The sequence below is a fragment of the Salmo trutta genome, chromosome 4 (genome assembly GCF_901001165.1).
Source record: "Salmo trutta chromosome 4, fSalTru1.1, whole genome shotgun sequence".
Lineage (NCBI taxonomy): Eukaryota > Metazoa > Chordata > Actinopteri > Salmoniformes > Salmonidae > Salmo > Salmo trutta.
This window is the reverse complement of record NC_042960.1, coordinates 14507913-14528596: the sequence shown is the minus strand read 5'-3', so window position 1 is coordinate 14528596 and position 20684 is coordinate 14507913. Positions and strand designations below refer to the sequence as shown.

The window sequence follows — 20684 nt, the reverse complement described above, 5'->3', positions numbered from 1 at the left end:
TGATATGAGTCTCTCTCTCTCATTGTTTATACAAAGTACACACATATGATTGCAAATTATGATTGTGTGATATGGGAGTTGGAGACATGATTATTTTAACACTATAAAGAAATACTTTTATAACAATGGCACACTGCTATGTTCATCCGAGATTTGTTGTAAAACCACGTGTCCAACTCTTGGCTGTTGCAGTTGCTCCTCTCCCGATTTCACTCCTCGAATTTCGTCTAGTCATTTGCTTAAGCCTCACCACGCAAACACACCCAGTGCCTTCATCTCTACCAAAGGGAGATTGTCCTGGGGTGTATTCATAAGTGCACAATGAAGAAAACAGTTTTGCAATGGAAAAATGTATTTTGGGGACAAATTCAGTTAGTCCCTACCCGTTTCAACCTGGTTGCTTCCATTAGGTTCCTAATGAATGTACCCCATGTCAGGTCAGGGGGTGAGGAAAATGAATTCTACATTATTATAGTCAGGGACAGGGCATTTCCAGACCATGTAACCAGAACTGGAAAAACACCTGGCCCTAGTTGGTCAAGGGGAGAATCTCAATTGGAGAAGGTCTGATGCCGCTTGATCAAGCTCAAGCTTTTGGAGTCACTTTTAAAACGTTCTTCCAGAACTGCTTTTCTCACCGTCTCATCCCACTACACACACACACACTTTAAAAGGAATGGACAAATCTCAAATGTAGGTAATAGGAAGTATGTATCCATTTGTTTGATTTGAGAACTTGTTTGTGTTGTATGCCGCCATAACTGGAGGAGTGAGAATGAAAGGTGATCAGTGTAGACATGAAGAAAATATCATTTCCAACGCCATATCGTTAGACCTTATGGAATGTTTAGTTTGTTTTTATTCTACGAATATAAATAGCATTTATAGCAGAATAGTCGGTAGGAAATGCACATATCCACCTCAATAAACAGAAAATACCATATCTCCTTGAAAACAAGCTAATCAGCTGTCAATTCTGTTTCACACACAAAATAACTAAGAGATCTTTATGAAAAAGGCTAACTCTTTATTATGCAAAACGATTACCAAAACATTTGCAAACAAAACGTTATGTACAACGTCGTGGTTACGATCCAAGACCTAGATTATGTTCAAAACAAGGCCTTTCAGTTCCCATCCATTCATCCCTCACTCCTCCTCTCCATTTCTCTCACTTGTCTCTCTAGCACCCTCACTTGATCCTCAAGGTCGGTTTTGTCGCCCCCGGTGCCAGAATGCCCGATACCCAATAGGACGCAGACGCTCACCAGTCCGGCCAATCGCAGCACCGTAGTCTCTGTTCCAGCGCTGCGGTCGCTTAGGATCAGGCCAAACAGTCCTAAAACCACACCCAGCTTCAGTAGCCACAGGACCCGCCTCAGAGTGGATGCCACCAATTGGAAGGCCAGGGACAACAGCCAGTAGCCAATGAGAGCCAGCAGAAGCCACTGACCGATATAGACCACAGCATCTGGGGTGATACTGTTAACAGGCATTTCAACTGGAGGAGAGATCAAAAGAGAGAAATACAACATGATATTAGCGCATTTTCTGGCCTAGTATTCTTAAAAATGCTTCCTTTACTTGTCTCCATTCCAAGATGTGGCAAAAACGTAGTCTTAGCAGTGTGTTACTATGTAATTATTGTACCGGTAGTTACAGTCACAAAGCCTAGTAGGTTACTTTTTGGCAATGTGGAGAAAAAGGTTTGCCCGTCTGGCACACACCTAATCCAGGGCATGTCTGTCAGTGGGCAAAGGGCTCCCTTGGCAGGTCAGACTTTCATCCAGTTGTGTTGTGTGTTTACAGAGAACAATTACAGTAAATTACAATGTGAGAGTGTATCTAGTGCTGTACATGGGTTGTGTGTTGAGATGTTGCACAATATGGGATCAATCAATAGATGACATAGGAATGATTTACTTGAAATTACTATTTATGTATTGACAACTGTCTGTTCTATGATTGAATAGTACACTGGTTTTCAGCCCTGGTCCTGGGGAGCTACAGGTTGTGCAGGGTTTTTTTGCTCCAGCCCAGCTCTAAAACACCAGATCCAACTAGTCAACTGTTCATCAAGACATTGATTAGGTGTGTTAGTGCTGGGCTGAAACAAAAGTCTGCGCATGACATGCTTTAGCTCTCTGGGAACAGTATTGGTGACTAACTGGAGTATTGCATTAGCTTTCTGGGCCTGTATTCATAAAGTGGGAATAGGAGTGCTGATTTAGCATCAGTGTTGCCTTTAATATTATAATGAATGATCCTAGAGCAGCCGTTTACCATCAACTCCTGCTGCCCTCAGGAACTGGGTGAGGTACTTCATAACCACATTTGCGCCACTGGCCGCTACCGCAGCCAGATACTTGACCACCCGAAAGAAACACTGATAGGAGGGGAGAGAGAGAGAGAGAGAGAGAGAGAGTTGATATAGGGTTCTGTTTGAGGCAAACACATGGGCCACTAAATACGGAAATAAAACAAGCATGCACAAGGGTTCCCGTATAGGCCGACTTGTTGCTACTTCCACCTACCTAATTCGACAAAAGAACTGATATCATTAGACTAAGAATTTGTGATACATACTACTGTTAAATTGAATTTAGAGCAGGCTATTCTTTGTTCCTCACCTTCTGTGCAGTTTCAACAGACCGCGCACCGACCAGGTGGACAAGGTAACCGTGCGCCTCCTGGGACAAATCCGTGAGCGTCTCCCGGAGGACTTGCATCATTCCCGGGGAATAGTTAAATGACTTCTCGAAGCGACTATATTCTCCCGAACAAGTAACTACCACGGTGCTCAGCACACACAAGACGAAACATACTTTCATTTTTTCCCCCAGACGCCTTACGTAAAGTCAAACAATTAAAAAAAACATCCAACGTCTTTAGATTTAGTTGAGTATGGTTTCACTGCATAAGCATATGCTACAACAATCTAAACTGGCCACTCTACGGACAGAAACATATTGGCTTCAATGTGGCCTATGTCTTACATATGGAAAGAAAAAAAACATAGTCTAACTACAGTTTCCAGGATATAGAAAGTGGGCAGGCCAACTCAAAATGTACTACAGTAGTTGCGTTGCCCTTCTTCATCTTTAAGTTTGATTGGCAAATCGCGTTCAACTGACAAGTGCATACACCGCCACCTACTGTACTGGAGTGTGACGACCTACCTATACCACTACAGTATATTCTCTTGACTAACCCTGGATTTCTAATAAAATAACTCCGTGCAAACCTCACCACTCCCATCACCCCCACCCAAAATACCACCCACTCCCGTCCAACCTCTGACCCTGTCAAACACACTCGCCCTTTCTACACACATTCCACAAAATAGTAATACGTGTTCAACCGTTTCCTCTACCATACAGCCATTACACATTCCAGTACCATATTTCCTATCAATTTCAAAAATGAATTCAATCCCGTATGCCCTAATCTCATCCTACACAACATAACCTCCTCCCTTCTGTTCTCATTACATGACACCATCTCCCGTAAAGATTTCCTTGAACTCTAAAAATGTCTGCCCTTACTACCTTCATCCCAATGTCTCTGCCAGCAATCTAACCCATTTTTTCGAATGAATGTTTTAATTTCTCCTCTACCCAACTGCACCTGTATATCCACAATAGTACTTTTCACTGCTCTTTTTGCTGTTATATCTATTATATTATTTCCATAAACTCCTGCATGAGCCGGAATCCAACCGAACTAAATGTCAATACCATTTCTTTGTAACCCCAACAACTGCATCATTACTTCTAACCATAAATCATCACGTTCTGACTTTCCAGATCTTAAACTACACAAAACCGATGCAGAGTTCGAACATATTACTACTCTTCTTGGTTGCACCTCCTCTATCCATTGCTATCCAACAATTATCGCAAGCATTTCTGTTGAATATACAGACAAATCATTTGTTAGACTTGCATAGACTAACATCGAACTCAATAATAAATACACTTGCTCCCGTCTCCCCATTCATCGTATCCTTCGAACCATCTGTATACACGGCAATACAATAATACAACTGATTACTAATATATTGATCGACTATTATTCCCTCATTATCTTCTTCACACCACTGTTTATTTATTTTTTTCCGATCAGGCTAAAATCAAGTTAACTTGCCCTAGCTTTCTATTTGCAATTTAAATGAGGGTTTGCGAGGACTGGATGAAATTCCTGAAACGTTGACGCCGTAAAACCTGCCCACCGGGTAGAAAAGGGGAAGTAGGACACGCTCGCCACCTACTGTCAAGAAGTCGACATTAAATAGCTTATCCTGCAGGTCGCAACGTTTCAGAACGTTCCGATTGAAATAGGCCATGTAGAACAAACATGCTTCTCTGACATGCAGAATAAGGATTCACATTAGCTCTGTTATTGTCATTTCTATCTGCAACGTTCGACAACGTTTGGCAGTTGACGGCACCAAATGTATTTTATTTTATACCAACCTTTATTTTCATACCCTCATCTCCTGTTGTTGTCTATTTGTTCGACCGCTTAAAAATATGTAGTAGGTGTTTATATCACACACAAAATAGCTAAAATAAATGTCTGAACAAAATAAGTGAAATTAAAGTTTATTTATTCAACTGTTATCATGGGCCCTGGTGTTTATTTTATTCCCTATGGTCCTGGTCAAAAGTAGTGCACTATATAGGGAATAGGGTACCATTTGGGACAAACGTCAGGGTCTTCTTCCATTACTTGTTCCTCTGGGATTGGGCCTTGCAGGTCAGGTAGGCCAGCTTGGTGGTGAACTGCTCAGTGAAGAGGGGGTGGAACGCCAGCATGATCCTCAACATGTTGCCTTTACGGGCCTCGTCCACCGGAGTCTGGCCCCAGATATCTATCTCCTGGGTGGGAGGGGAGGAGAGGAAAGAGAGAAGAGAAGAGGAAGGGCAGGAGAGAGGACACGAGAAGAGAGGTGAGGCAAGGTGGAGGAGTGGATCGGACTCTAAGGTGAATTTGGAAAAAGGACATTCATTTCAATTGTCAGATGTAGTGGTGGTATGTTGAGGATGCTGCTGAAACTCTAACTGTGGAGTAAAAACACTTAGGTGGCATAACGGTCCAGTTGCTACAGTACTTTGGTGAAGATTAAATTACTACCTCTTTTACCTCTCCTACCCCACCCTGAGATGAGCAGGGTCGCACTGTAGCAAAACCTTTCAAAACATTGTGCAACTGAAAATGTGTTTCTTATTGGACAAGTTCAGATAGTACCTCCCTGTTTCAGCCTGTTTGCTTCCGTTTAGTGCCTAGTGAGTGAACATGACCCTGGTTCTTATCAGAGGGTGGCCCCATACTGCCCCACGGCTTCTAATACCTCACACCTCCCCTTCCGTCTAACCCATTTGGTAGATCAGGGGCTGTATTCACTAGGCACGAAATGGAAGAAAACGGGTCGAAACTTTGAGGAACTGGGATGGACTACCTGAACTTGTCCAATAAGAAATGCTTGTTTTCGTTTTTTCAGTTGCTCAGAGTTTTGCTACATTTTTCAATAATGAATATGACCCTGGTTCTTACCAGCGGGGTTGCCCCATACTCCAGCAGCCTGCGGACCATGACTGTGTCCCTCATCTTCACAGCCAGGTGCATGGCCGTGCGTCCATTGTAGTCCTTAGAGTCCATGTCTACTCCAGACAGCGCCCAGGCATGAAGCAGCTGGTAGTCTTTCTTGGCCACCGCCCTGAGAGGGAGGGAGGGGGGTGGGAGAGGGAGGGAGATGGCGGGAAATGGGAGGAGGGGGAGAGAGAGACGTGGGTCAATATTTCTATAACAAGAGTGGCATCTTATTTTTGAATAATGAAAGCACGACTCAAAATGATTCATGTTTATGAATAAGGAGTTACTCACTGCAGCAGCTCCACGCCGATCCTCACTGAGGGCATGGCCAGTGATGCCTCTCTCATCCTCAGGAACTTGACGACGTCATAATGCCTGACATGCAAATGTGAGCCACCATTATCTGGCTTTAGTGTGTGTGCTTTCAATGTTGCTTTATTAGTCCACTTCTAGACTTATTCCAGGTCGACTGCTTACAATGACGCTTTGACAAAGCAGAGCAGGGTGAGTGGGCTACCTGTTGATAATGGCCAGGCGTAGGGGTGTGTTTCCGAAGCGGTCTTTCAAATGCTGGGAGGCTCCTTTGGCCAGCAGGTACTTGACCATGTCCAGGTTACCGATCTCACAGGCCTTCAGCAGGGGTTTGGTGCCGTCATAGTCCCCACAGTTCACATCCATCTGAGGGGGGGGGGGGGTATATGCAAGACAAGTGTGTGTGAGAGAGAAGAAAATGTACCTAAATAAAGAAAACACAGACACACACACACACACATTTTCTAGGATCTCCTGGAGGGAGAGGAAGTCGTTGTTCTCTACAGCTCCGTTAGCGAAGGAGGGAAGCAACTCTCCCAACAGTCCCTTGCGCTCCTGAAGGAAACACAAAGAGTTGAACCAGGTATTTATCATCATGGAGTAGGTGTGCAAGTCAGGTGTAACATCACTGATAAATGGGCAAATGAGTCTATCCAAATTATAGGTGAACTCATATGGCCTTGCCTCTATGTCCTTGTTCCGCAGCCAGCTGAGCTCTAGGACCTTGCCTAGCCATTGCAGAAACGTCTTGTCCCTGATCACAGGGCCTGCGATCACGATCGGTTTTAGGCTGAGGTCCCTCGCTGGGGGTTTCTCCATAGCTGGGACAAAGAGCAGGTGGTATGTATTACGATAGATAATCACGCAGAATGGGTAAAATATCAAAGCTACCGAGCTATCTAGCTACTCTGCTAACGTTACTAGTAGCTAGCTAGCACATCAAGTTCAGATAGCTAGCTAATTGCAGCACTTAGCTATCTTCTCTCTGCTGCATATTGAAGTGGTGAACTAACTAAAGTAGCTTACTACCTTTCTATAGTATCACGTTACTTTATAAACATTGAACAGTTAGTTCATGTAAGCAAACTAGTTTGCTCATCAAGGTATTAGAGCTTGTCAACAAACCAACACAACCGTTGGAGGGCGCGCGCGAGATGAGTGGCCAAATTATTTTGTTGTTTTTGTTTTACAACTGGTCATGTCCACTAGGTGGTAGCAAAGCTATATATTGATCTAAATACGAGCCTCTTTTGGTGGCGCAAAATGACAAATGTGCATACACTTGTTCTTCGACCAGACACAGTAGATTCAATTCACTATTTGTAAAGACCTTGGGTTGTTTAGGCAAGAAAACAAATGTTCACCCTGTTGCTGTCAATTGTCAGTGAAAGCAATGGGATGTTGACGACCATGATGATGGTATATTTGTGGCCGTTGGACAGAAGTCTTCCGTGTACTGAAAATTCCTTGGCAGAAAGAACAGAGATATGTTGCTAGGTTACTCAAATTACAAATAAAGACGTCATCCCTTCTGACACCAGGGAGATGTTCAGCGAGAGGGAAAAAGAGGGAGGGAGAGAAAATAATCATGTATATTTATTTATAAAGGGCTTTTAATATGTGTCCCTCATAACTAAAAACAAATGTAATGATGGAGTGAATAAGTAAATGTAAAGAGCGAGAAAGAATGATATGGGAAAAAAAGAAGGTTAGGAAGGGTGGATGGAAAAAGAGAGGGGTGGATTGTGTGTGGGTGTGTGTGTGGGAGGGAGGGAGGGAGAGTGTGAGATGGAATGGAAGAGAGGGCCAGAGAGGAACAAAACAATTAGTTTTTTGAATAATCTGGAGTCAGACTCCATTGAAGCAGTGAACGGCTCAGCCACTCCACTACCCTGTAACCCTGCCTCCCTCCCAAATGGCACCCTATACCCTATATAGTGCACTACTTTTGACCAGTAGTGCACTATATAGGGAATAGGGTGCCATTTGGGTTACATTCCATGTCTCTGAAAGAAGAGACTGTGAGGGAACAGAACAGGAAGAGATGAGGGAGGTCAGGAGGTCGGCAGCTGGACGGCCCAGTCACAGTGTGTGTGTGTGTGTGTGTGTGTGTGTGTGTGTGTGTGTGTGTGTGTGTGTGTGTGTGTGTGTGTGTGTGTGTGTGTGTGTGTGTGTGTGTGTGTGTGTGTGTGTGTGTGTTTCGAATGGATAGAGACGAGAAAATAATCTCTATGGCCTGGTGCCTAGAATGGGAGAAAAGGCTTTGATTCGAACGATACCAGGAAGTGTACTGTACATGGGAGCCAACCAAAATGAAGTCAACTGTTTCAAATGGTTCCATTCAGTTCCATCCATTCACTGGAGGTTCCATCTGGCTCCCAGAGCACATACATAACCTGATTACTGCAACTCGCTGTTGGCTGGGCTCCCTGCCTGTGCAATTAAACCCCTACAACTCATCCAGAACGCCGCAGCCCGTCTGGTGTTCAACCTTCCCAAGTTCTCTCACGTCACCCCGCTCCTCCGCTCTCTCCACTGGCTTCCAGTTGAAGCTCGCATCCGCTACAAGTCCATGGTGCTTGCCTACGGAGCTGTGAGGGGAACGGCACCTCCGTACCTTCAGGCTCTGATCAGGCCCTACACCCAAACAAGGGCACTGCGTTCATCCACCTCTGGCCTGCTCGCCTCCCTACCTCTGAGGAAGCACAGTTCCCGCTCAGCCCAGTCAAAACTGTTCGCTGCTCTGGCACCCCAATGGTGGAACAAGCTCCCTCCCGACGCCAGGACAGCGGAGTCAATCATTACCTTCCGGAGACACCTGAAACCCCACCTCTTTAAGGAATACCTGGGATAGGATAAAGTAATCCTTCTAACCCCCCCCCAAAAAAGATTTAGATGCACTATTGTAAAGTGGTTGTTCCACTGGATATCATAAGGTGAATGCACCAATTTGTAAGTCGCTCTGGATAAGAGCGTCTGCTAAATGACTTAAATGTAAAATGTAAATGTTACAGAAACACTTCCTGGAGAATCTTATGATGACATTTGATGACATTGCTGTCTAAACCTTCTTCATGTTGTTCTATCATTCTAGGTATTCTAGCGTCCTGTCCATGAGGTGTACTTGTGCATCAAGCTGCCTCACGCTGCAGAAACAGGCGATAGGCTCCAGCCCCTATGGGCCGTTTTGGCTCGGACAAGGCTTACTTGTGTTCTAGAGAGAGAGAACACTTTGTCCTGACTCTCCGGAGAGAAGATGAGCGGGACTTACTATCAGAACAGATGGAGGTCATTTTACAAATGCATTTTGAAGAACAGTATTTTTTTATATAAATGATTTTATTTTAGGGAAAATTAAACCATTATTTAACACTGCATTGTAGTAAAACACTGCATACTATGGAATCACATCCAAATCAATTCCACAGCTTCATGTTACACATTCAAAGACATAACATAAAGCCACAATGGTAGAAACTTAAACAAACCATCAGTGGCGGACAAATCATCAGTATCATAACAGGGGAATTGGTGGAAATCTGTCTGTAGATGTGATTGGTCAGTTAAAGTCCTTCTGCAGCTGTTATTGGTCAGTTGAAGTCGGGGGCAGTGACCTGTATGGGAGTCGAGGGAACATCTTGATTGAGAGACTGGAAGAGAGAGAGAAAGAAAGAAAAAGGAGAGTAGAAAAACAGATTAACTAATGTGAAGGGACATTTTACATTGACTTCAGGTGTCCCTGGCGGTAATTTCAACGGCACTACTCTATTGCCACTACTCTATTGCCACTACTCTATTGCCACTACTCTATTGCCACAACTCTATTGCCACTACTCTATTGCCACTACTCTATTGCCACTACTCTATTGCCACAACTCTATTGCCACTACTCTATTGCCACTACTCTATTGCCACAACTCTATTGCCACTACTCTATTGCCACTACTCTATTGCCACTACTCTATTGCCACTACTCTATTGTCACTACTCTATTGCCACTACTCTATTGCCACTACTCTATTGCCACTACTCTATTGCCACAACTCTATTGTCACTACTCTATTGTCACTACTCTATTGCCACTACTCTATTGCCACAACTCTATTGTCACTACTCTATTGTCACTACTCTATTGCCACAACTCTATTGCCACTACTCTATTGCCACTACTCTATTGCCACTACTCTATTGCCACTACTCTATTGCCACTACTCTATTGCCACTACCCATATTGCCACAACTCTATTGTCACTACTCTATTGTCACTACTCTATTGTCACTACTCTATTGCCACTACTCTATTGCCACAACTCTATTGTCACTACTCTATTGTCACTACTTTATTGCCACTACTCTATTGCCACTACTCTATTGCCACTACTCTATTGCCACTACTCTATTGCCACTACTCTATTGCCACAACTCTATTGTCACTACTCTATTGTCACTACTCTATTGCCACTACTCTATTGCCTGCCCTGTGGCATCCTCTGTGTATTTACACAATCTTGTAAATATTTTATTTGTACAGAAACAATCTCTGAATGAATGGGCGTCGTTTTTATCGCCCTTTTATTTTGTTTGGATTCTGTCTTGGAATATTATTCCTCATTGCCAGCACTTTTGTTTTAAATATGGCAAGCATATGTTGTGATTATAAACAATAAACATATAATAATAACATTTAGACTGAACATATCCGCAAATAAATCCAAGTGAACAAATTAAAATATCTATTCCCACCACATCCTATGATGAATATGATCATGGTAATTAAGCAATAATACCCCAGATAATAACGAATATTACAGTGATAAACAAAATATTAAAGGGGAAGTATTTTAAAATTGTTTTACTTTATTTTATTCAACCTTTATTTAACTAGGCAAGTCAGTTACTAACAAATTCTTATTTACAATGACGGCCTAGATGGTTCGATGGTTCCTAACCCGGAAAGTAGTCTATGGGCCAGGAGACACTGTAATCTGTAATCTGCATGTACTCTACACACATACATACACATTGTAATGTTGTGGTATTGTGGACGTTATATTGTACATTTGTAATAATAGAGTAATAATGTATTTTATGATGTAATGTCATTTATGATGTAGGGTGTTGTGTTTTACTGTGATGTCATTTTTTTTTAACCCTGTTTGGACCCCAGGAAGAGTAGCTGCAGAATGGGGATCCTAATAAATACTAAATATAATGTACATGGTAATCTTGTAATCTACAACTGTAAATTCAATTAAATACTAAAGTTCCCCTTTAATGTATTTTCCTGTCTGTCTTACTGAGTATGGTCCAAAACCCCTCCTCTTTTTGTACAGCATGTAAGAGAGCGTCGAGGAGACGATGATCTGGATGATGGTAAAGAGAAGGAGGGACGACTTTACTCCATAACTGAACACCTGAGGTAAAAAAAGAGAGAGAGAGAGAGAGAGAGAGAGAGAGAGAGAGCGGGGAGCGAGGGAGAGTCAGAGAGAGCTAAAGTTAAACTGAGAGCAAGTAATTTGTAAGAACATTTGTCACACATCGTTTGTAATATTGCATTGTGATGAAACAGATCATTTGAATATGAGAGATTTATCATTTCAGATGAAATATCATTTCTCAATGAGTTATAAACATGATGCATCACAAACACCTTGGGGTAACAACGTACAGTACCAGTTAAAAGTTTGGACACACCTACTCATTCAAGGGTTTTTCTTTATTTTTACTATTTTCTACATTGTAGAATAATAGTGAAGACATCAAAACTATGCAATAACACATATGGAATCATCTAGTAACCAAAAAAGGGTTAAACAAATCAAAATATATTTTATATTCTAGATTCTTTAAAGTAGCCACCCTTTGCCTTGATAACAGCTTTGCACACTCTTGGCATTATCTCAACCAGCTTCATGAGGAATGCTTTTCCAACAGTCTTGAAGGAGTTCCCACATATGCTTAGCACTTGTCGGCTGCTTTTCCTTCACTCTGCAGTCCAACTCATCCCAAACCATCTCAATTGGGTTGAGGTCAGGTGATTGTGGAGGTCAGGTCATCTGATGCAGTACTCCATCACTCTCCTTCTTGGTCAAATAGCCGTTACACAGCCTGGAGGTGTGTTTTGGGTCATTGTCCTGTTGAAAAACAAATGATAGTCCCACTAAGCGCAAACCAGATGGGATGCCGTATCGCTGCAGAATGCTGTGGTAGCCATGTTGGTTAAGTGTGCCTTGAATTCTAAATAAATCACAGACAGCGTCACCCTCAAAGCACCCCCACACCATCACACCTTCTCCTCCATGCTTCACGGTGGGAAGTACACATGCGGAGATCATCCGTTCACCTACTCTGCGTCTCACAAAGACAAGGCGGTTGGAACCAAAAATCTCAAATTTGGACTCATCAGACCAAAGGACAGATTTCAACCGGCATAATGTCCATTGCTCGTGTTTCTTGGCCCAAGCAAGTCTCTTCTTGTTATTGATGTCCTTTAGTAGTGGTTTCTTTGCAGCAATTCAACCATCACATCAAATCAAATATTATTGGTCACATACATGTGTTTAGCAGATTTTATTGCGGGTGTAGCGAAATCCTTGTGTTTCTAGTACAACAGTGCAGTAATATCTAACAAGTAATATCTAACAATTTCACAACATATATCCAATACACACAAATCTAAGTAAAGGAATGGAATTAAGAATATATATAAATATATGGATGAGCAATGTCAGAGCGGCATAGACTAAGATACAGTAGAATAAAATAGAATACAGTATATACAGTTGAAGTCGGAAGTTTACATACACCTTAGACAAATACATTTAAATTCAGTTTTTCACAATTCCTGACATTTAATCCTAGTAAAAATTCCCTGTCTTAGGTCAGTTAGGATCACCACCTTATTTTAAGAATGTGAAATGTCAGAATAATAGTAGAGAGAATGATTTATTTCAGCTTTTATTTATTTCATCACATTCCCAGTGGGTCAGAAGTTTACATACACTCAATTAGTATTTGGTAGCATTGCCTTTAAGTTGTTTAACTTGGGTCAAACGTTTCGGGTAGCATTCCACAACCTTCCCACAATGTTGGGTGAATTTTAGCCCATTTTTCCTCACAGAGCTGGTGTAACTGAGTCAGGTTTGTAGGCCTCCTTGCTCACAACACTTTTTCAGTTCTGCCCACACATGTTCTATAGGATTGAGGTCAGAGCTTTGTGATGGCCACTCCAATACCTTGACTTTGTTGTCCAGAAGCCATTTTGCCACAACTTTGGAAGTATGCTTGGGGTCATTGTCCATTTGCAAGACCCATTTGTGACCAAGCTTTAACTTCCTGACTGAAACAAGTCTCTTCTTTTTATTACCTCTACAGCAGAGGTAACTCTGGGTCTTCCTTTCCTGTGGCGGTCCTCATGAGAGCCAATTTCTTCATAGCGCTTGATGGTTTTTGCAACTGCACTTGAAGAAATGTTCCGTATTGACTGACCTTCATGTCTTAAAGTAATGATGGAATGTTGTTTCTCTTTGCTTATTTGAGCTGTTCTTGCTATAATATTGAATTGGTCTTTTACCAAATAGGGCTATCTTCTGTATACCAATCCTACCTTGTCACAACACAACTGATTGTCTCAAACGCATTAAGAAGGAAAGAAATTCTGCAAATTAACTTTTAACAAGGCTCACCTGTTAATTGACATGCATTCCAGGTGACTACCTCATGAAGTTGGTTGAGAGAATGCCAAGAGTGTGCAAAGCTGTCATCGAGGAAAAGGGTGGCTACTTTGAAGAATCTAAAATATATTTTGAGTTGTTTAACCTCTCTGGCGCATGTGGGACGAATTCGTCCCACCTACGTAACAGCCACTTCAATCCAGTGGCGCGATTTTTGAATCGTTTGAAATACTATTACTTCAATTTCTCAAACATATGACTATTTTACAGCTATTTAAAGACAAGAATCTCGTTAATCTAACCACACTGTCCGATTTCAAAAAGGCTTTACAACGAAAGCAAAACATTAGATTATGTCAGGAGAGTGCCCAGCCAGAAATAATCAGACACCCATTTTTCAAGCTAGCATATCATGTCACATAAACCCAAACCACAGCTAAATGCAGCACTAACCTTTTATGATCTTCATCAGATGACACACCTAGGACATTATGTTATACAATACATGCATGTCTGTTCAATCAAGTTCATATTTATATCAAAAAACAGCTTTTTACATTAGCATGTGACGTTCAGAAAAAGCATAACCCCCGCAAACTTCCGGGGAATTTACTAACAGTTTGCTAAATTACTCACGATAAACGTTCACAAAAAGCATAACAATTATTTTAAGAATTATAGATACATTACTCCTCTATGCACTCGATATGTCCGATTTTAAAATAGCTTTTCGGATGAAGCACATTTTGCAATATTCTAAGTACATAGCCCAGCCATCACGGGCTAGCTATTTAGACACCCGGCAAGATTAGCCTTCACCAAAATCACATTTCCTATAAGAAAAATGTTATTACCTTTCTTGTTCTTCGTCAGAATGCACTCCCAGGACTTCTACTTCAATAACAAATGTAGGTTTGGTCCCAAATAATCCATCGTTATGTTCCATCAACGACGTTTGTTCGTGAGTTCTAGACACTATCCCAAAGGCAAATCACGGCCACGAGCATGGCGCATTACGTGACAAAAAAATTGTAAATATTCCATTACCGTACTTCGAAGCATGTCAACCGCTGTTTAAAACCAATTTTTATGCCATTTATCTCGTAGAAAAGCGATAATATTCCGACCGGGAATCTGCAATGAGCCTAAACAGCCGAATGAAATTTCTCCACGGGGGCGAATCGTGCACGCGCCTCATTCAATGACCCTCTGATCGGCCACTTGGCAAAGGCGATAATCTGTTTCAGCCAGAGGCCGCCTCGTCATCGTTCCTGTTTTTCCCGGGTTCTGAGAGCCTATTGGAGCCCTAGGAATTGTCACGTTACAGCTAAGATCCTTACTCTTCAATAAACAGATGCAAGACGCACGACTCCTTGTCTGACAGGCCACTTCCTGCATGAAACCTTGTCAGGTTTTTGCCTGCCATAGGAGTTCTGTTATACTCACAGACACCATTCAAACAGTTTTAGAAACTTTAGGGTGTTTTCTATCCAAACCTGAATAATAATAATATGCATATTCTAGCTTCTGAGTTGGTGTAGGAGGCAGTTAAAAATGGGCACATATTTTTTCCAAAATTCTCAATGCTGCCCCCTAGCCCGTAGAGGTTAACACTTTTTTGGTTACTACATGAATCCATATGTGTGATTTCATAGTTTTGATGTCTTCACTATTATTCTACAATGTAGAAAATAGTACAAATAAATAAAAACCCTTGAACGAGTAGGTGTGTCCAAACTTTTGACTGATACTGGATACTGGCGACACGCACACACACACACACACACGCACACACACACACACACACACACACACACACACACACACACACACACACACACACACACACACACACACACACTAACGCACACACGCACACACACACAGACCAATGATGAAAGAGGTACTAACAGTGGCATAGTGCTGGTGGTCACATTCATACTCCTCCCCGTAGTGTGTTGCGGGGGCCAGGGGGTGGTTACACGGTGTCTCTGGGTTATTGTGGAGATCAATGAAGTAGAAGATGAGGGCCAGGAGAGAAACCAAAATGGCCACCAGTGTCACCACCATACACACACCCAGCTAGAGGGACAGAGGGAGAGAGAAAGAGAGAGAGAGAGAGAGAGGGAGGAAGAGATAGGGGTGGGAGTCAGGGGCCAGACCTCATTGATTATAGTGTACATTTTTATAATGTAGGGTGTGTGTGTGTGTGTGTGTGTGTGTGTGTGTGTGTGTGTGTGTGTGTGTGTGTGTGTGTGTGTGACTATCTGTGATAAAGTGAAAATCTGAGGCTCGCACCCGACCCACAAATAAATAAATAAATGCGCTGTAGGCTAGAGTCAGAGATGGCAGAATTCTTTTTGACAGGGGGTGGAGGATTTTTTGTGTGTCTATTTTAGATATGTTTCTGCTTATAATTTTGCTAGGCTATTTGTGAGTCAACTTGTCTATTATTGGATACATGCAGCTTTTCTTCTGTCATTATATGTTTCCCTAGAAAACGAAATAAACCCTTGCACACCAGAATCAGTTTGACCAGTTGTAAGGAAATTGAAAGCTGTGAAAATGACCCAACATGTTTCTGATAAGATTTGAGTTTGGCTTGGATGCATATTTATGTGGTTGAAATACTGTCAGCTTTTATGACGCTGATAGATCGCAGCTCTACAGCCGGTCCCTAACTGTGCATTCACATTCTCTCAAGATTCTGAAATAAATAAATACAATTTCTCTACTCCTGTTCCCGAGTCAAAATGTACATTTGTTGTATCATTTTACCCTAGAAATGCTTAATTCTGCAGGAGTTAATATTAAGACTATGTGAGAAGTTAGTGTCCAGATTTCAGTTTCAATTAAACCCATCTGAACAGTAGGCTTCAGTTCCCTTGACGTGTCACAGGCCTATTTGAAGTCCCCATCTTGTGACTGTCGTATAGCGCCTCACAATCTTCACACATAATATATGCACTGTTATTATCCTCTTTTACCACTTCACCAAATCTTTCCCAAACAGGACTTTTATGGCCCTCCCGTCTCTGTATTTTCAACTCTCTATTTTGCAGCTTTTCTCTTATTGAATTAAACTCCGGGATTGTCCTTTTTGCCTCAGTGGTTCGATGTGTGCTCCCAAAAGCGTTTGGCGTGTAGGCTATTTGGCAAGCGTAAAGTTAGGCCCCAAAGTTTAGGCTTTCACACTAATGCCAAAAACATGAAAGAAAACCCTAAATGCAGTCTATAGGCCTAGATATAAATTGCACAACAATGATACATGTATAGATTTTTTTATGTATTATTTTCTCTTTATTCAACCCAACTGCCACCTACCCGCCCTTAATTTTCATAATATTTCATAACCCTAAACTAATGATGTATAAATAAACACTAGATGATAGGGGACACTGTTTTGAACCCACCGTGCCTCCATCTTGGCACTCCAACAACGTTGTAAAAAAAATTTGGTAGCTATTGCCACGTTTATTCTCTAACAGCCGAGCCGTGTGGCTCAGTTGGTAGAGCATGGTGTTTGCAATGCCAGGGTTGTGGGTTCGATTCCCACGGGGGACCAGTACGGAGAAGAAAAACAAATTATGAAATGTATGCATCCACTACTGTAAGTCGCTCTGGATAAGAGTGTCTGCTAAAATGTAAACCTTAACGCATACTTTTAAATGATACGATATGCGTTAAACATACAAATAAAGCAATATCTAAAAACATTTTCCTTAAAGTATAAGTTTTTGAAAGTATTAATGTTACTGTCCCCACTAAAACAACAAAAATACTTAAATGCATGCAATTTTGTCCTTGAAACATTTAAATGAAATAATGTTGAATTCCATTCAATCCTATAGAACTCGCCAACTTGTAGTCCTAAAACCCGGAAATTAGTTACCTCTGGTTCATTCAGCCATCCCTATGTAAAAAATGAACACTGACAATAAGGTCAAAGGTTAACACAGGCTTAGGAGATCTTATAAGTTTTGTTCTATGAGATGATAGGAGTCAGTTAACATGACCTTTATGAATTATGAAGCCTTTATTATGAAGTGCTTAATGTGCTTTTTTTAATTACATAAATTCTTCAAAATTCACAAAAGGTGATGTTAGCTGATGAAGATTATCTCATAGAACTAAACGTATAAGATCTCCTAAGCCTGTGTTTACTACAAACCTTATTTTGAGCGTTGAACCTCTATGGGATCGGTGTCCCTAAACCGGGACAGTTGTTGCTCAATATGCGATAATGTGACTAGAATGACGTTGTAAACAACAGCCAACTTTCTAGGACATAGACATGTCTTATTGTTAATCTAACTGCAGTGTCCAATTTACAGTAGCTATTACAGTGAAAAAATACCATGCTATTGTTTCAGGATAGTGCACAACAACAAAACACTTTTATCATGGCAACTGGTTTGATACATTCACCTCTGAAGGTAAATAATGTACTTACATTCTGTCACGCCCTGACCAGCGAAGTCGGGTATATTGGGTCAGGGTGTGTCATGTTAGGTATTTTTCCTTGGTTTGTGTTTTGTTTACGTTTTAGCCTTGTGTAGGCTCTAGGTGGGAAATTCTATGTTGGGTTCTGTCGATTCCCAATCAGAGACAGCTGTCGCTAATTGTCTCTGATTGGGATCACATTTAAGTGCTGTTTTCCCCACGCTGTTTGTGGGGTGTTGTCTCTTTGTTTGAGCACGTAACGTATTGGCATTTTTTCTTGATTTTGTGTACATGTTTAATTCCAGTGTGTTGAATAAACATGTGTTCGCTCCCAGCTGCGTTTTGGTCCGCTTCCTCGTCACCAGACGCCGAACGTTACACATTCAGTAATCTTTATCTGATTTGTCATCATAAGGATCCCATAAAATGTAGCGTAGTTGTGTTTGATAAAATCCATTTTTATATTCAAATGTTGGAACTGGGTTCTACAGTTTGCCACACCCCACACCTGCTGTCTTTTCTGTAGGGAAGCTAATGATCCATCATGTATGACATTCCTGGCAGTGTGTAACTTAAATGTTTTATTGCCATGGGATTTCTGTATGTTCTCTATAGTTATGTATGGTAATGTTAGGCTCCCGAGTGGTGCAGCGGTCTAAGGCACTGCATCTCAGTGCTAGAGGCGTCATTACAGACCTTGGTTCAATTCTGGGCTGTATCACACCCGGTCCCATTGGGCGGCGCATTGGGAGTCCCATTGGGCGGCGCACAATTGGCCCACTGTCTTGACCTTTCTCTTGCATTTAAAAGATGATGCAACAATTATTTTTGGGAAACCGCATGTTTTTTATTTCTATTATCTTTTACCAGATCTAATGTGTTATATGCGCTTACATTAATTTCACATTTCCACAAAATTCAAAGTGTTTCCTTTCAAAAAGTATGAAGAATATGCATATCCTTGCTTCAGGTCCTGAGCTACAGGCAATTAGATTTCATTTTAGGCGGAAATTGAAAAAAAGGCTGCAACCCTTTAAGAGGTTTTAAACAAAAAACCCTACAAAAACACCATTCATTTTCCCATAGGCTTTGTCCAATGAACCATGGCGGAGGTAGTGCCTACAAAAAGACGCCATTACTATTTTTCTCTGTGGAGGACTGCTTTTCTGGGGAGTGCTAATATTGCCGACCAGTGGCTTCAAAGCCTCTCATTGGCCAATACATAGAATCAGCAATCCAGAGTTTATATACATCATTGCCCTAAACCTGGACAACCCGCGGATATAACCGGTTATGAGATCACTAGTGTGAGTGTGTGTACGCAAGCATACCGTGTAGTGGTATTCATACTCACCGATTTCATACTGCTGTGTTTCTCCATCACTATGGCAATGACTCCTGCTGCTATGAACTAGACACAGCAGATATAAACAACTCCCAATTGTCAATAAAATATCATAACCAATGATTAAAAGAATGAGTGGCTGATAAAACAATAATGAAATTGAATGGCAACACTTAAAAAAAAAACTGGTAATCACAATAACAAATTTGATAGAATAACTTATGTAACCATTCAGTACAGAGAGTGAGTATGAGTGAAGGTTAGGTTACTCGGTTACCGATAGGCCACTCCACCAGGGTACCCCAAAGGTCACGACCTCTGTGAACTCAGTGGAGAGAAGGGGGATGGAGTAGGACATCACCATCAACCCAATCATTACCTGGGACACCTGCCAGATAGATAGATAGGTAGGTAGGTAGGTAGGTAGGTAGATAGATAGATAGATAGATAGATAGATAGATAGATAGATAGATAGATAGATAGAACACACACAATCACACACACAGGCCGGTTTACTGTAAATACACTTTGTGGGAACTGCTGATGTAAAAAGGGTTTTATAATATGATTGACTTATTGACACAAACACATTAGGTTCCAGTCGTTCACCACAAATCAATGTCTGACATCTTTATAGAGACAGTAAATATAATGAGTCATGTACAAATACATATTTGATTCTTAAATGCATCAGTCAAACATAATGTGAAGGGGAAAAAAATTAAAGCAGGACACTAAATGCACAGGGCTGAACACAACATGCAATAATAACCACCCCCTATTGTAGTATCTCCGTCTATAAAAAAAGTACAAATAGTCTTTGACATCTGACGCTCACCCCCAAAGCCTTTGGCTCGCCTTTCTGAATGCTCTCGCGCAGAGCCCGCTGTCTGTCGGTCAGTTTATCCGAGTTGATGTCCGTCGTCACGCTCACTGACAGGTCCCTTGAGACCGACACAGCCATCCTTGCGCTCTGGAGTCCTTTGGCGCTGGGGTTCAAGGAAAAGGACAATACGCAATGTGTGTTCAATTGTTAGGCTATTAAAGAGATTGACCTTACCAACACTTTTGTTTAAATTCTTATTAATTATACAACAATAGTGAAACCTCCTGGGTGGACCGTTATACAATCAAAAATCCTATTAGGATAATCGACGCATCTTACCTTTTCCTTTCAGATACAAAATCACTTTAGTATGCCTAATTCCACAAACTCAACTTCTTGTTGCCTAATCTACGAATTAGAAAATTAGATTTCGCAACATAGCCAGTCCGCGTCCGTTCCCTTAACTTTTTGTGTCTCCGCCCGTTCTTGG

General features: G+C 41.6%; 3 protein-coding genes across 6 annotated transcripts; all 3 read right to left on the bottom strand.

Annotated features, from left to right (window-relative positions):
* Positions 1-841: 841 nt before the first annotated feature.
* Positions 842-3076, bottom strand: LOC115191861 (transmembrane protein 109). Its single transcript, XM_029749838.1, has 3 exons — positions 2631-3076; positions 2284-2386; positions 842-1501 (listed from the first exon to the last, which is right to left on the bottom strand). The coding sequence occupies exons 1-3, from the start codon at positions 2829-2831 to the stop codon at positions 1143-1145; spliced, it is 663 nt and encodes a 220-aa protein (XP_029605698.1). The 5' UTR covers positions 2832-3076; the 3' UTR covers positions 842-1142.
* A 1512-nt stretch (positions 3077-4588) lies between these two features.
* Positions 4589-7362, bottom strand: si:dkey-9i23.14 (L-asparaginase). 4 transcript variants are annotated; one of them, XM_029749835.1, is made up of 7 exons: positions 7272-7362; positions 6592-6728; positions 6367-6462; positions 6113-6273; positions 5887-5970; positions 5557-5719; positions 4589-4880 (listed from the first exon to the last, which is right to left on the bottom strand). In XM_029749835.1, the coding sequence occupies exons 2-7, from the start codon at positions 6724-6726 to the stop codon at positions 4728-4730; spliced, it is 792 nt and encodes a 263-aa protein (XP_029605695.1). In that variant the 5' UTR covers positions 6727-6728; positions 7272-7362; the 3' UTR covers positions 4589-4727. The 4 variants fall into 4 exon arrangements, with proteins under 4 accessions (XP_029605695.1, XP_029605696.1, XP_029605694.1 ...); XM_029749836.1 differs by having other exon boundaries at positions 7238-7352; XM_029749834.1 differs by lacking the exon at positions 7272-7362 and adding an exon at positions 7033-7062.
* A 1865-nt stretch (positions 7363-9227) lies between these two features.
* On the bottom strand, positions 9228-20684 carry tmem176 (transmembrane protein 176). The gene is made up of 7 exons (XM_029749837.1): positions 20534-20684; positions 20207-20357; positions 19646-19756; positions 19378-19434; positions 15492-15662; positions 11205-11321; positions 9228-9557 (listed from the first exon to the last, which is right to left on the bottom strand). Exons 2-7 carry the CDS (start codon positions 20330-20332, stop codon positions 9498-9500), a joined length of 642 nt encoding a protein of 213 aa, XP_029605697.1. The 5' UTR covers positions 20333-20357; positions 20534-20684; the 3' UTR covers positions 9228-9497.

Coding starts and splice junctions, on each gene's coding strand:
- LOC115191861 (XM_029749838.1), bottom strand. CDS start 2,831: ATGAAAGTATGTTTCGTCTTGTGTGTGCTGAGCACCGTGGTAGTTACT. Junction 2,387..2,630: donor CTGTTGAAACTGCACAGAAG/GTGAGGAACAAA, acceptor CCCTCCTATCAG/TGTTTCTTTCGGGTGGTCAA. Junction 1,502..2,283: donor GAGGGCAGCAGGAGTTGATG/GTAAACGGCTGC, acceptor TCTCTCCTCCAG/TTGAAATGCCTGTTAACAGT.
- si:dkey-9i23.14 (XM_029749835.1), bottom strand. CDS start 6,726: ATGGAGAAACCCCCAGCGAGGGACCTCAGCCTAAAACCGATCGTGATC. Junction 5,720..5,886: donor ATCGGCGTGGAGCTGCTGCA/GTGAGTAACTCC, acceptor CCTCCCTCTCAG/GGCGGTGGCCAAGAAAGACT. Junction 4,881..5,556: donor AGTATGGGGCAACCCCGCTG/GTAAGAACCAGG, acceptor CCTCCCACCCAG/GAGATAGATATCTGGGGCCA.
- tmem176 (XM_029749837.1), bottom strand. CDS start 20,332: ATGGCTGTGTCGGTCTCAAGGGACCTGTCAGTGAGCGTGACGACGGAC. Junction 19,757..20,206: donor GCGAGCCAAAGGCTTTGGGG/GTGAGCGTCAGA, acceptor TCTATCTGGCAG/GTGTCCCAGGTAATGATTGG. Junction 11,322..15,491: donor ACCACCAGCACTATGCCACT/GTTAGTACCTCT, acceptor TTTTTACCTCAG/GTGTTCAGTTATGGAGTAAA.